We start from the raw sequence: 16,639 nt of genomic DNA on the forward strand, positions 1-16,639 counted from the left end.
CCAGAATAATTTAGAGTTTATTAGAGGAGTATGCCATATAAGCTGATTACTTTCCAGCTCTGTTCTCCTACCAGTGCTTGGGACCTAAAAACAAACTGGGGATTTCACAAGTTTGGAGAAAAGCAATCTCCATGCCATGTAGGTTCCACTTCCCTTCTCCAATTTGTGGAATTTATGCATTTGCTTCTCTCCATTGAAGGGACCTTTTGACCCTGAGTGAGCACCTATATCTAATGGAGCAATCCTATAGAATATAATAGAGGTATAAAATAATTGTATTAACTGACAGAATTCTATTGCATGTTGATTTAAGATTTATACGGAAAGAATTTAATAATACAAAGTGAGGTATTCTATGTGTTTCAAGTGAGTTCTGTAGACCCAGTTGGTTTCATCCCTATTAAATTCTGTAAGAGTTTGGATCTAGTATTTTGGTTTCTGACAACCATTTAATCTGAAAATGAGCAGAATACTAACATTTTGCTTTTTACAAATCTTATTTGTGGAACCAATATTTTTTCTGGAAATAATCAGCAACAAAACAGCAGTTAATGGAAACTTTCCAGAACAGATCAGTTCTAAATCTGGCCTCACTTTCCATCCTAGAGTCTCATGTACATCACTCTTCTGTTATATGATGATAGGTTTATTTATTGGGTTGTTGAATTTCCTTGTCAGTATGTCACTTGTCTCTGTTTCATTGTCTGATAGGTTAGTGGGTTACCAACTCCAGATCTGATGTGGCTTCTGAATGGCAAACCTGTATTACCAGATAGCACTCACAAGATGCTGGTCAGAGAGACTGGTGTTCACTCTTTGCTTATTGATCCTTTGACACAAAATGATGCTGGAACATATACTTGCATTGCAACCAACAAAACAGGACAGAATTTGTTTAGCTTGGAGCTCAGTGTCGTAGGTAAGACTTACGGAAAAGTTTTAATAAAAGACTATGTACAGTAGGATGCTATAATTACATGTATCTATTTCTTTGTATGTACTGAACTTGAGTCTCCTCACTCCAGTGTACGTCAATAGTAACTCCATTGAAGTCAGTGAAGTTATATCAGTGTAAAACTGATGTAAGGAACAGAATCAAGTCCAGTGCTTCCTTTACAGAAGTATCTATGTGCAAACCCCTGCCTACTTATCCATATCTTTTTTTCTTTTTCAGCCCCCTGCTTCCATACATTGCTGCTCTTCATCTCTTCCCCAACAAATACATAGCCTTGGGTTTTAAAAATACTCTGTTGCCTCCCTACCATGTCAGTTACAGTTCTATTAGTTTAAAAAATATTTAAATGGAAAAATGCTGAATGCTACTCATTTTATTTAAATAAACCTGATCAGACCTGAGCAGCCATGGCAAAAGTGCTGTTGAAATCCACATCTGCAGCAATGATTTCCTTCAGTGGTAGCGGGTTTGGACCCCATATATATACATTCATCTATAGAAAAATCAATTCTGTAAATGATTTTCAGTACATTCCCTTAAGGATCTTGGCTCTTAAACAGGTTGACTATCTTCCATTAGAAAATAAAATCACAACCTAATAAGATGTCATAGGAATCATTTGGGATTGTTTGCTTCCACACGGCTCAGTGCAAAAGACTGAATAAAGTCATTGATGTACAGTAATTGTTCCTTCTCCTTTCCAGCAAAGGAAGTAAAAAAAACCCCAGTGTTCCTGGAGAAGTTACAGAATTGTGGCGTGCCTGAAGGACACCCAGTCAGATTAGAAGGTAGAGTGGTTGGAATGCCACCACCAGTATTCTACTGGAAGAAAGACAATGAAACCATCCCTGCAAACAGAGAAAGGATGAGGTACTCTACAGTCATTCACACAGCTAAAGTGACCTTGAGGCTGGGCTGATTGTTGGCACAGAAGTTTTGTTGCCAGAATGGGTTTTGTCTTCTCTCTAGATGAAATTCATTTCACTCACTTAAAAGTTTCATGGAGCTAGGCTTTAGTACAAAGGATAAGGGAATGAAATCTACTTCCTTAATTTGGGATCAAGGTACAGAAGTGCAGCACATCCCCCTCAACCACACAGCCACTGCTCCAGCCAATGGACTAGTATAGTGGTGATAACGTCTTTCAGCCACTTGCATAGTATGTTACTTTTACCTTGTTGTCACTGATCTTATTGCCCCTTCCCATACTCACCCCAAACAGTCCTCTGCTACATGGGGCCAGTTGTAAAACACCTATATGTCTTTCTGGCAATACATAACCCATCACAGAAGGGTTTAAGCAGTGCCAAGAGAGCTCATTTAAGTCATCTTAGTTTTTAAAACAAAACTTAAAAAGATCAGATTGCTGAGCTGTGAGTAAAGTCCTGCTGGAATTTATTAGTGCAATGGTCATTTAAACTTTCAAGTTGCCTTTTTACTGGTAGATTTGGGGAAAAATCATAAATGACACTGGACCTTTATTAAGAGGATTGTAAAGCAATATCTCGTTCTAGAATAAGAGGGAAATATTTAATTTACTTTTAAGAGTATAGGCAATTATAATACAAAATCTGAAATTCACAAATGAGCTACAGCTCTATTTACATAGTGGACTAAAATGTAGTATGGTACATTGTAGGCATAAATAAGAAAGTCTAACTCATCAGTTATCGATGATGCAATTAATTAATTAATTAATTAATTAAATGGAATCACAGAAGTCAGAGGTGGAAAACCCTATAGGTCCTGTTTAGTTCCTCCCCCAGACATCACCTAAGAATGTACTATACAGTATATTAAGCTAATGCCTCATCCAGTCTAATTTTAAATATTCCAAGAAATGGGGCTTCCACCTCTTTCCTTAAGACACTAGTCCAACAACCTAACAGATCTCCCATTCAGGAAGTTTTTATTTATTTCAACCCATTGCTTGCAGTTATACACATGTTCTAACCTTCTCCACCCTAAATAATTCCTCTTCATTCATATTTCCCAAATGCTTGCTGGCCTGGTACACAGAGGAGAACACCAGAATCTGCATCTGGAAGTGGGAGGACAGGAGGCAGAAGCTGGCCACCCAGAATTGCTCTTTCCCACAACTCAAGAGGCTACTGTAGGACCTGCCACAGAAAGGATTAGTAGAGCAACATCTAGCAGTCAGGAAGCATGGTCTCCATGTTTGAGTGCACAAACTCCTTGGCCCCTAACTGGCACCTATATACACTCCAACCCTTGGTGCAATTTATTCCTGCTCTGGACAGGAATAATCTGTGCTGGGCTGCATCTCGCTTAATACAGAGACACACTAACTAGCCTAAACAACGAGAGTCCTGTAGCACCTTAAAGACTAACAAATTTCTGCGGGCATAAGCTTTTGTGGGCTGCAACCCATGAAAGCTTATGCCCGCAGAAATTTGTTAGTCTTTAAGGTGCTACAGGACTCTCGTTTTTGCAGTATACAGACTAACACAGCTACCGCTCTGGAACTAACAAGCCTGCAGCATTAATGTGCTTCTATTTTTGTAGTCTTTGGCATTAAATACCTTCCACATAGTGACAGTCAGTTCTGTCCCATCTTAGTTATTGCTAAGCATAATTAACTTTAAAATCTTTCCTCATGAGGAAATCCCTCCAGCCTTCTAATTGACATTGCTCCCTCTTTGCATTTCTTCTAAGTAGTTAGTATCTTTGATATTAAGGTTTCTAGCAAAGGTCTCATCAGAGGGGCAGATAGGATAATTAAAAGGATAATTTAAGGATTCCTTAAAATGATTACTTCTGCAAAAGGATTCCTTCTGCAACTCAAAATTGCACTGTCCTTTTTTTTTTGTCAATAAAATACTAAAAAATTTAATTTTCCCCAGGTTTGAAGGGTACAGACAATTAAAAGGTTCAATTTTATATTGTAGATTTTAAAATAATGTTCATTATTCACACAGTGCCAAGCAAATTTGCATTAAGCATCTTGTTAATTTTTTTTAAAATGAGCAGAAAAGTGGCTGTGTCAGACATTAAACCACCATCAGATAAAACTAGCATCAGCAAACAAGCTTGTGTTTGTAACAAATGCTGGTTTTAAATTTTTCCTGCATTCACCTTTTACTGCAGATGGACCCAATGCTAGAACATTCAGATCATGATTTTTAATGCCCTGAAATTCAGATAGAGTTTTAGTTTAGCACATGAGAGATAGGAACTGACTGCAAAATTTGGGCTCAAGTCCAGCTACAGATTTTGACCCACATTTCTAAAGTTCAAGAGTGTTTGAATACAGCATTTTGGCTCAGAATCATCACTGCTTTCTAGCTTAAAAAGAAAAGCTGCTATAAATTATTTCCTTGACTTTGATTAATTTAAAAATTATTTATATTTTAGGATTTCTTTGCCAGGATTCTTACTCCTATATAATTCTCTTGGTCAATGTAATGTTTGAATTAGATCTAACTATTAGTTCAACATGGAGTCATTGGCTCCCTGCTGGCTATTCTGCTAAGTAGTTAAAAACAGGATGGACCTCTGCCCTGGCCTGCCTCAATTTTAATTACTTTGGGTGAAATTCACAACATTCACAGGAAGTCTGTATTAGTCATCCAGGCTCTGTGTTGTGGAGCAAGGAGGTGACACATCCACCACCCCAGTCCAAAGACTGTATGGTACTGCTCTATGAGCCCTTCCTTACACAACTGCTATTTCAGCCTATCATAAACCCACCCCCAACCCTTCAGTGCCACCTGCACAGTGTTAAGACAACTGGATCCACATGAACATAAAATGGCAGCCGTTTGCCCTGGCTCATCCCTCTTTTGCCACCAAGCTTATCTTCCATGATGGCCTATGTGAGATCAGGAAATCCTTTCTGCAGTGGGAATAGAATAACCAGATAGCAAGTGTGAAAATCGGGATGGGGGTAAGTAGTAATAGGTGCCTTTATAAGAAAAAGCCCTGAATATCGGGACTATCCCTATAAAATCAGAACATCTAGTCACATTAAGTGGAAACAGGGTATGCATGTACACTGTTACACAGCTGCTCTGTCTGTGGTACCTCAGCATAGCCCATATGGGTGAGTTAAGTGGTGTAGACGGACAAGGAGTGAATGTTACTCTTTGGGAATAATATTCCTACTGGAGCTGGCCAGAAGATGGAATTTCCATCATTGGGAAAATTCAGAATGTTTGAGATTTTGTTTCATTCTGAATCAGAACAAAACTGTCAACCTCAGAATTTCCTGAGAAACTGAACATTCCCATTTGGGAATAAAGCAGTGTCACTGTTGCCTATCCTTGCTGTTCCTGTCTGTCACTGCTGTTGCTGGGGGGAAGAGAAACTCCTGGGCTGATAATAGGAGAGGATGCAAGAGCAGTGGGCAAGCTAGCAGGAAACCAGGCAGGTTTCCACTGGTATTTAGTTAAAATCAATAATTCCTCTGGAACGTTTCAATTTTGACGAATCTGCATTTTCCAACAGAAAAACATTTTACAGCAAAATTTCCAACCAGTTCTAATAACTACCTCTATTTGTGTTCTCCTTCAAGAATAATATTACAATTTTGATGGCATTTCATATATTGCACCTCCAATTTCTGCGTTAGAAAAATAAATACTGTACAATTGTTTTTAACGAGTTTGCACAGGTATAACTGATTGAAATTTAGTAAACAATTCTATTGCTGATGCACAATAAGGAATAGAATCCAGCTCACTCTCTCTTAGCTGTGATGGCCCTTCAGGACTGAGAGGAGTAAACATATATTTGAATCACTAAAATGAACAGATCAGATTCCAAGAACATGCAAGGAGCAGAGCTGTTGAGTATGAAATTGCTGCTTTTACACAGAGTAAAGCTGCAGTCTAAGACTATAATTTAGTATTTACTCTATGTGATGTTAAACCCAAACAGCAGATGTACACTTGAGAAATACTAATTCAGTACACTTCTTTTTCCAGCATGCATCAAGACACAACAGGATACGTCTGCCTTTTGATTCAGCCTGCCAAGAAAGTAGATGCTGGTTGGTACACTCTGTCCGCAAAAAACGAAGCTGGTATTGTTTCATGCACTGCTAGACTTGATATATATGGTAGGTGTCCTATTATTGACTATTAAGTAAAACAAAGCAAAACTTATGTGGTTTTGTTCTTATTGAACCTGTTCCAGTTCCTCCTGAAATCAATGGAAGTCTTTTCATTGACATTAATGGAAATTTAATAGACCCATTATTACTGTAGAGTTAGAGTATGACTGCAGCCTAATATGGCTACAAGGAGGAGTAAGAACCACACAGACTCTGCATGGCCATATTAGCACTCTTGCATCATAACTTGGCAATTGAGAGGGAGAGCAGGAGCTGTGCACATGACTCAGGAGATCTTGGTTCACTTCCCAGCTCTACCACAGACTGTTTGACTTGTGCATATCACTTAAACTGGTCTGTTCCTCAGTTACCCATCTGTAAAATGGGGATAATACTTCCTCTGTCCTATTTATTTTGACTATAAAATCATTCTGGAGCAGAGACTTGCTTACTATGTTTTTGTACAGTGCCTAGTTACAATGGGCCCCTGCTTTCTCTTGGGGCCTCTACGCACTACTGTAATACAAATAAATAATAATAAATGCTTCCTCCTGAGGAAGCAAAGTGATGCACCACCTCTTACACTGGGCTAAGCAAACAGACTCAATCTAGCCCACAGGGAGCAGCCTAATAAATAATTTTTTGTTCTTCAGCTAATTTATTTATAGTATAATTTCATAACACATAGCAATGTAAATGTGACATTTTTATATGAAAAGTAAAAGTCTCATTGCATCTCAATTAATAACTTGACATACATGCCATTTAACAATGTCCCATGCAATTTAATAAATTCACAAGAAAACTTTTTTCATCAGTTTTTATTGTAAATAATACAGAGATATAAGAGCAAGTTTGAGACACTGTGTTCCCATTGACTTCATTCGGGGTCAGGATCAGCACAAATATAAGCAAGTACCAGCATAAACATTAAAGGTTTCTAAGATATATATTTATGGAGAGAAATTTCACAGGGAAGTGGGTTTTGGGACAATAAGATTACTTTCTGCATATATAATTAGATGAAACCATTGAGTCAAGCAGTAATGTTCATTCTTTCTTGAACATGGCCTTTTTCTCCACTGTCTGTACCTCTCAGATTTTATTAGTCTATTTTTCCATTTAGCCAAGTGAGAATTGTGCAGTTCAGTGGCTAGAACAATTTGAGAAGTGAAAGGAAGGAAACGAATAAATGGGTGTATTTTTCTATCAGAGTTGCAATCCGTATAAAAAGGTGTCCCTCTTCGTCTTTATGAAAATGTCCAGTAGAAGATGGCAGGGATGCAACCACTAGAGCACCATAACAATTACTTTAAAAACTGATAGACCACTGAACAACTTTGGCAGTCAAATCAATCTGTCCTCGGTTGAAGCCAGTGACTTAATGCTGAAAGGCTCTTTTATTTTTTAGCAGTCCAGTACCTTGGTCTTTTCCTCCATGTCTTTATGTTATATATTCATTCAATTTGTCTGTTTAGAAAAGAAAATCTTGAATATAAGAGTAGGTTCAAATTCTGGTCTTTCAGGAATTTGTTCTGTTCACTAGTAGTCTTTTCTACAAGTAGGTATCAGAGCATTTCACTTGATTTATCAACCACTTCGTATGCTTCCACAAGAACATGTATAGCCATCATGCACAGTTCATCTGGTATTGAACACTCTGTCTAAAACTATGATATTTAGCAGCTATGACCCCCTAGAGTAAAGTGAATGACTATTGTAATAACAACATAGCCATTATCTGTCTCTGGTAAGGTATTAAAAAAAACATTTACCCTGAATGCCTAAGCTGTGTAATAAGATAGTTCACATACACTTCATAGACTATTGCTCTGCAGCATTAGCCACAAACTGAGAATTTTGAATCCTTTTAATATACACTTTAAAAGGAATTACTAGACTGTCTGGGAAAAAAGAAAACAAGCAGGTAGCCAGTGCAATGTATTCAGTCCACTTCTTTGTCAGTTTCTGCCACTCAGTGGCCTTATGGAGAACTGTATTTTATATTTTAATGCTCGATGATAGACATAAGGAACCAGAGAGATTTTTTTAAAAAAAAGATTAAAATAAATTAAATAAAATCAATATATCTAAAGCTTCCAAACTTTAAAGCACATACTTGAAGGGTGTAAAGTGCAGAATAGAAAGGAATTATTTAGGTGGTCCAATTAAAATAAAAGATGTATGAAAATTTGGACTGAGTATCAGAAAACATTTTCTAAGAGACTCCATATAAAATTTACCAGGGGAAGCCTCATTATTTGTGCCATTTAGAACAAAGCTAGAACAAACAGAGAAGGAAACAACCCTGCAGTGGTAGTTTATAGATCTTCTCCAGCTCCACTGTCTCCGATTCAGTGAACCTCAAATTTTAAAGAAAAAAAAAAGTATAATCAACAGAAGGGGTATTGTGACCCTTCTGTGCCTAGGGCAGCCACCTGAGAATGCCAAGGTCAGGGCAGGCTGTAAAAAGCGAGCAGATTCTCCCTGCACTGGTGGGTGGCACTGAAGCCAGACTTCCCAACCAGCCACAAACTGTGCTTCTGATTCACACAAACCGGTTATCAAGAAACCAGTACACTAATACACACAGCCCCCTTTACTGCATTCCAGTCTCCACCTCCCAATCAGCCACTAGGTCAAGTAAAGAGACCAGTTGTTTAAACTCTATGCTCTTTACTAAAAAGGTTCCCTTTGACCCCAAAGGGTCAGCCACAGTACCAGATCAATATAAATTTGGATCTTACCCAAAATACCATGCTGCCAGCCAATCCTTTAGTAACTAAAACTAAAGGTTTATTATAAAAGAAAGAAATAAACCATAAGAGAAATGTTAAAGGCTTAAAGTAATCAGAAACATACAAATGATTAAAAGTTCATACATAATCAGGTTTCTAGAAGAATTGTGGAGTTTGTAGGCTTGTACAGTTCCTCTGGCATACATCCAGTATCTGGATAGGTCTTAGTCCTTCAGTTCAATTGCAGGTGAATTGATCCAGAGGCAGGTATGTGTCTGTAGCTGAACAGGAACAAAAGACAAAATGGTTTCTCAGGCCACCGCCTTATATACCTCCTGGCCCTGGCCATGCTGTCTTGTGGAATTTCACAGTAACCAAAATGGAGTCCAGAGTCACATGGGCCAGACCTGGTGACTCCTCAGGTATATCCCTGGCTTCTCCCCCTGGACCCCTTGCACCTGTAAGTGTCTCAATGGACCATTAGGCAGGCTATTGTTCTGCAGCCATCCTGTCTGAGTCGTTACCCATACAGCACAGTTTGAAATGCTGATATATCAAACATATCCATAACTTCCATTACATATATCACATATGAACATAAGTATTATAATCTTACCTAATACATTTTAACATACTTTCTAACAGTACCTGACATGGCATATCTCACATGAATTATTATGATTTTGACATATTGATGTTAAACCATATACTAAAGGCCCCCCCCACCACCAATCCAGCCAGCGTGACAGGTATCACAAAGGAGGGAACGTGTTGGACACTGGAAGAAGGAAAGGACTGTTTATACAAACTAGTCTGAACCTTAAAAAAGGTTAGAGTAAAAAATTATATGAAAATTAATGAAAAAAAAATTAGAGTTAAAGTTCAGTGCCGAGAAGAGATAAAGAATTCTACACTTGTGTAATATAGTTAGTTCCATAATTTACAGGTCTTCCACATAGTATTGCTCATCCAGCTACCACAAAGCTGCAGCCTAAATATCTACTGTGTTCCTGCTTATCCCAGAAAATCACCTTGTTCTACAATTTGGCCCCAATTCCTGTAAACCTTTTTATTGATTTTACTATTTGTATTTATTTACAAAAACTCACTGACAGTGGACCAGGCATCTCTCCAATGATTAGCTGCTTTATTTTTCTAACAGATCAGTATTGATTACATCTGTCAATTGTCTAAATATGCCCTAACTATCACTATATTGTTTGAATATGAAATGATTGAATCTGAAATATTTAGAAATTGCATTTGTCAGCTATGGAATCAACTTCATCTCAAAATTTAAGAAGATGGATCTACTTTTTAAAGGACAGTTTTTCCAAATGGGTTTCAAATCTGCACACCAGCTTCTGAATTTCTGCATCCAACTACCACAAATATACACAAATGATTTCTGGTAGAAATAGGTATGTCACATTTGTGTGCAAAATTGGAGGTTATGTGCACAAAAGTAGACTCTGATTAAGGTGTTCAAAGAGGCTTTGTAAAAGTTAGAGAACTATATTGTTATAGAATAGCTAAGTATTAGTATTATAATTAACTTCAAAAAAAGTTCAGCGTTACTTTTAAATGTGCAATTGTATTTACATTTTAATATCACTGAATCTAATTAGCTGTTAGTAACTAGATTTATAATTAGATAAATCTGTATATTTCCTTTTATTTTGCTTAATAATTGATAAAAAATTGATAATTTGTTCATAATCACAGTCTACAGAGAGAAGCTACAGTGAGAATTAGAGATGGACCAAAATCAGAACTATTTCTCTTTAAAAAAAAATAAAAAAATCTTCCCGATTTTTTATTTTGGGGGCGGGGGAGAGAATCACTGCTGAGGGAGTTTTCTGTTTTGTTGATCTCTATTTGCTGATCCTACAAACTCTTACTATTGACTGTAGTGCTTACAACCATGAGTAGGTCCAGGGAGTGAAATCCTGGTCCTATTGTCGGCATTGGAAATTTTGCTATTGAATGTAGTAGAGCCAGGATTTCACCCACTGGCTCCAACAGGACTTTGCATGGTTGTAAAGCACTTATCCTTATTCGAGGATATTTGAAGGAACAGATCCTACATTGGCAATTGTCTTTTTCTTTAAAAGGACTTACTGAGGAGGGTTCCCATCTAGAAACATGGAAAGCACCACTTTCCAAATGTGTGTGCAAATTTCCATTGGCTTTTTATATATAAGCTAAAATAAACATTGACTTTACTGGAGTTATGTTTTCTCTTTGTTGTTTCTGTTTTTTCAGCCCAATGGCACCAACAGATTCCACTACCAATAAAGTTTCGACCTAGTGGTGGCCGGTATGCAAACCTCAATGGTCAAGGACTTGACATTTTTTCTGCCTTCCCAGATGTTGAAATGCCAAAGTTGTTTTCATCCCCATCCCAGAATGTGGTGGAAAGTGAAGAACTTTAAAAATCTACGGTTCCAATTATACCTGCAGAAGTACTAGAACTGTGAAGAAAAAATAAAAAAACCAGAAGGTACAAGCCAAGAGCCTCAAGGTTTACAAGCAACTTATTTTTAGTGTTCTGCTGCTGGAACTGCTGCAAGTTACATATTGTACAAGATGTTTGCATTGTATTTTACTACAGGATGATTATGGCATAGAGTGTAGCGCAAAAAGTTCAGTACTATGTCTTTTTCTGAGAACCTTAGAGTGAAGAGACAGTTTTTAGCATTTAAAAATCAATACCACTTTTTACTGCTTCAGTTAAAGCTTAACAAGCAAAAGTTAAGGATTTGTGGTGTTTAAGTGGATAGCGCCAATGAAAGAACTGACTGTGATAGTTCTGAAAGAGGATTAAAAAAATTGATTTTGAATGTAATCCTACAAGGATTTGCATAAGAAAAGTTGGAACATAATTTTTATATGCGATCATTATTAGAGAAGACAAGACTAGATAAAAATAGCATTTCATGGAGGTACAGCTAAATACAGTATATATTTGTATTTGTGTGTGTGTGTGTACCATAACTTGTGTATCCCTGGTGTTTTGAATCATACAGTAAGATAATAAGGCATGTGCTTAGGCCATTAACATATGAAACTAAACATCTTATCCTATATTGTATGAAGCACATATTGTATTCATTACAGCTGAAACTACTGTATATTGTGCGTCATATTTGTTCCTTTTCAGTTTTAGTGATTCCCTGATTTTAAACACACAGAGTACAGATCTTGTAACTTTTTGGTTTTTAAATTCAAGTCTCTTTTTCCACCTGAGTTTTTCACATGCCCACATGAAAAAGTACCTCATATGGCTCATTTGCTGAACTAACTAAATAAGAACTGTGGCCTGGCGCAATTAAAATTTCTTTCAGGATTATTTAGAAAACTTACATCACAGGTAGAGTTCCTACTGTTAAAGCAGGGGAAAATGCATCCATCAAACGCAAAAAAAGTTATAGTATTTAAGAAACATAGTAGTAGTTAGTATAAAGCAAAAGTAAATATTGAACCCTGATAAATAGTAGGTAAAGCAGGTAGGTAAAAAGTAGGTAATGTTATAGGAGGCTATAACAAAACATATTTACTGACAGCACTAAACAAGCATTTTCAGTATATTTCTCTTTTATATAATTTTATTGACAACCTTCTGACCCAATGCTTAGAGGTTAGGAATGTATATGATGATTTCCTGCACATTTCAATCCTTGGTGAGCTCTATGATTTGGACTTTATTTTCAAGCAGTTTTAACTTACTACTTTAAAATTCATCAGAGATAGCCATGGGGTTCTAACTGGAATCATAGTGGGGCTTAAAATCACATTTACAGATGCTGTAATTTTAGGTCTTATTTGGCTTGCTTTGCAATTCAGTGTTTCTTCAGAGTTTAAAAAAAGGAATTAAATTCAGTGAAAGAAAGAAGAGACTAAAGCATGGACAAATTACACTTTTAAAAAAAAACACCACTGAAAATAAAATGCTCCTACATTAGAAGTGTACATGCACTAAATATGAAAAATAAAGGAATAAGAGTTAATAGAGCATTGGGTATGTTAAGGGACCGGGAAGGAGATACACAGCCTTTCACTGTCAGGTGATCTTCAAATCTCTCCTATGCATGACCATCTCATGGCCATCTAGGATTCAAAGGAAGTGAATTTGTGATGATGGTGCACTTCCTAGTTGAGTGGAGTCCAAAACACAAAAACCACTATCACAATTATACTAACTGATGCCCTTGCTGGCAGTCTCAGCAGAAACAGCAAAGACTGAATGGGCTGGGAAACTGAAATGCTTTTGCACCCCTAAAGGGTTTCCTCCAAGAACAAGCTCTAGGCATATTGGTGGGAAGGTAAAAATACCACTCGCTGCCTGTGTTACACCTGTCTTCTTTAAGGCTAAAAAAAGTGAGCCATTGATTTCAGCGGCCTCATTTTGTGGTGCCTAACAGTAGATACCTTTTGGCCTGACTTTCAGAAGTGTAGAACATTGACTTCAGTTGAAGTTGTGAGCGCTCTGAAAAAAGGCACAAGGAGTCTCAAGTTTGGCAAATTAAGGTTCTCCACACTATTGGCTAATTTTGAAAAAAAAATAATCTAAATAAATAGACCTTCAGTCTGTGATGCTGGCAGTCAATATGGCAGCTTTCACAACTATTCATGTTCATTTTATAATGTTTCTAAAAAAAATAAAATTTGATTTTGTAAATTAATTTTTTTTTAAATTAGTTTTTTTCATAGAAATAATCAAGCTACAGTGCAATGCTAGAAACGTTACTCTCTCCTGCCTGTCTGAGTATCTTTAAACTTGGCAGAATTTGATCTTCATTTTTTATGATTTCAGTGAATGACATTAATGTTTATTTAAGCATATTTAAAAATTTTATTGATTTAAATTTCCACAATTGCACAAAATTATGAGTTTTAAGCATTTATTTTTATCAAATGTTAACAGCTACAGGAAATGATCGAGGAGGCGGGGGGTGTTAGACAAAAATTACTTAATCACAGTACACGTTGAGATTCAAAAAGTTAAGTTTTATAACCATTTAAACACATTGTCAACATATATAAATTAAGTTTCCCTAAATCAAACTCTAAGTTCTCAAGCAGCATTTTTCTTACTTTGCCTATATGTAAATTTCAATTATCATCAATGGAAATACTTTTTCACCAGTCAGTGTATGGTGAAATCAATATTTACTGATAAATATCTAACCCTTTCAAGCTTAAATATCTTATAAAGACTGAGTTATTTAATAACAAACTAAGAAACTGAATCTGCACAAACTTGCCAGGTTTAGAAGAAATGAATGAATCTAACTTTATTAGGTAATAGGTCCAAGAGCAATCATGTTACCTACATTCTATGCATAGTTTGAAAGACAGGAAAAGCAGCATATTTAACCTTGTTAGTACATATAAATATCATATCATAAGGATATATTATTATTTGTGCTAATATTATACGTACTAGTATTGCTGACGGCAGTAAGTGTTCTCACAGCTATACAAATTCAGAGAAAGATATGATCCCCACTCCAAGGAACTTAAAGTATAAATTAAAACACAAAGAACACAGATCAAACATATGGCCTGAATTTCTTCCCCCTTATGCCAATTTTACAGCAGTGTAACTCCACTGACTTCACTATAGTGTTTCTTGATTTACACCACCATAACTGAGAGATGATTCACAGCCATGACAGATAGGCTGAAGGTCAAGTGGTACAATGTTTTTCAAAATATAGGTTCTGTACTTTGGCAGTTGGGAGGAGAGGCAGGTATTACTGAAAGACTTGCCGGAAAAAGTGTTTTAAAGGAGGGAGATGAATGAAGAGCCAATTCCTGGTCATTCAAGAAGAGGCTCCTGATATCTCTCATAACGGGAGGTAGGCCAAACTCGGTCCCCAAAATCTGGCAGCTAACAACACTGTTTTTCACTCTTATTTACTAGCTAAGGGCCAGGAACACATTCACATCAGCATACACTGAACACTGAAGTCAATGGCGATACTTCAGTGTATGTAGTATATAAATGAGCTCAGAGTCTAGTCCTAAACTTGCAGCAGTCGCTGTAGATCAAATTCTGTTGCCTGTAATTCAACAAAATTCCGATTAATTTAAATGGGAGTTTTGCTACATGAAAGACAACAAAATTTTGTCCAGTATAAGTAACTTGTATCAAAAAGATATTGAGAGCTTTACCAAATAGATTCATTCTTATTCAGAAACAATAAAATTAATTTCCACTCTTGTTAATAGCTACAGAATCTTTTTGCTCTGCATACATGGTGTCCAAAATGGGAATATGAAAAGGAAGTATGGGTGCATAGATATTAATGCTAATAGATCTGACTGTGCTCACTAATAGCTAATAGATCGGACTGTGCTTGTCATAATGAAAACTTGGTAGAGAAAGGCATAAAACATCATGTGTGTTGGTGACTGTTGAAAAACTGTAAGCATATTTATGTAAGCAGCAGAGGGCAACAGTGATTATCACAGAACATGTGATGTCATCTGAGAAGTTAATATTATGTGAAGGATGGCTCTATGTAATGATAGGGTGTCAGGAAGCATTAGAGATTCTGTGATTGTGATTTCTTCCTGAACAGCTTGCTTGGCGTTTCATTGTTTTATTTTATTTAATGAACAGTAACTAATTTGACCTTGTACAAAAAAGGTATCCTGTTGTCTTATTCAGTAGAGGCCATAATAACAAAAAAATCCATGCCAGAATCTTCACACTGAAGTCAGAGTCATTATCATTTAGATGTCCATTTAACAACTACAATACTAAGTAGAATTTTTCACCAATTAAATGTAGTGACTCTAAAATTGTATACTTTAAATAACTGAATATTTTCAAATGCACACATTTGTAGCTTTATTTGGCTTCTGGTTCCTTTCCAGCCTTATAGCTTCACATGTGTTAACATAGAGGCTCAGGGTATTTCAGAGGATAGTTCGAGTGGCAGTTTTTGTCTTCAAAATTTTAGAAAGCACAAATATTGCACTTTTGTTTTGAAAATATTAAACATTTAAAATGTACAGGTCCAATCCTCAGCAGCCTTGCCACGCCTAAGGAAAACAGGACGGGGCATTCTTGTCTTTTTGAAGGCAAGGACTGAAGACAGTTTCTGAATACCTGATGTGTGCAAGTGTGGAGGGCAAAATAGGGCACATGCTTTGGAAAATTTGAGCCAACATGTGCAGTCTTTTCCTGAATTTGTACATAGTTGCTACTTGCAACTGTCAGTAGTAAGGTACTGCAAACAAAGAACTCAATCCTACTGTTAATGCCAGAAGAATTAAAACAGTCTCTGAAAAGTGACTTTTCATACCCACTAAAACAGTACCTGAGCAAATATACAAAGGAAGATCTAATGAAATACTTTAATCTGTTAAATTAAATACTGAATAAATGATTCATTGTTAATTGCCTTACTAATTCCAATAGAAAATGTTCACTCTGAGCCTTAAAATTATATTTTACTTTTTTTCTTGGTTTAAATGGATTTTTTTTTTTTGATCTAATGATACGGTCATTCTAAATAGGAAGAACATGTTGTGGATTTAAAATATATTTTAAATGCATATAAAATTTTTAAAAACTTACTGTTCAATAATGTATTTTTCCTCATCCCATTTAAATAAATGCTTCAAAGTTGTATATCACAGTGTGTTTCTTTGACATGTTTTCAGAGAATTTTTGGCAAAAGTGTGTTACAGGACCATGGGTCTCCTCAGGGCTTGTTTTTGAGAGCTAATGAAATCAATGGAGACTCCATGCACAGAGTAAATGCAGGAATAGGCCCTGAATCATTTGGAGGAAAACCCTAAAATACTATTAGACAAGTGTTTATTAGCAAGCAGCAGTTTTATGTACACCAGTGG

General features: G+C 36.4%; 1 protein-coding gene across 4 annotated transcripts in view; it reads left to right on the top strand.

The window, feature by feature from the left end:
* The window catches only part of MYPN (myopalladin), a 118,394-nt gene extending 101,979 nt beyond the window's left edge, over nt 1-16,415 (top strand). For all 4 annotated transcript variants that reach the window (XM_067552615.1, XM_067552617.1, XM_067552618.1 and 1 more), the window contains 4 exons: nt 712-919; nt 1,660-1,825; nt 5,902-6,035; nt 11,033-16,415. In XM_067552615.1, the coding sequence (XP_067408716.1) occupies nt 712-919; nt 1,660-1,825; nt 5,902-6,035; nt 11,033-11,202 (678 nt within the window). In that variant the 3' untranslated portion in view covers nt 11,203-16,415. The remainder of the gene's footprint in view (nt 1-711; nt 920-1,659; nt 1,826-5,901; nt 6,036-11,032) is intronic.
* Nucleotides 16,416-16,639: the final 224 nt, after the last annotated feature.

This window comes from Emydura macquarii, unplaced genomic scaffold (assembly GCF_026122565.2).
Source record: "Emydura macquarii macquarii isolate MOO-44397 ecotype Brisbane River unplaced genomic scaffold, CSIRO-AGI_Emac_v2 contig_1390, whole genome shotgun sequence".
Taxonomy (NCBI): Eukaryota; Metazoa; Chordata; order Testudines; family Chelidae; genus Emydura; species Emydura macquarii.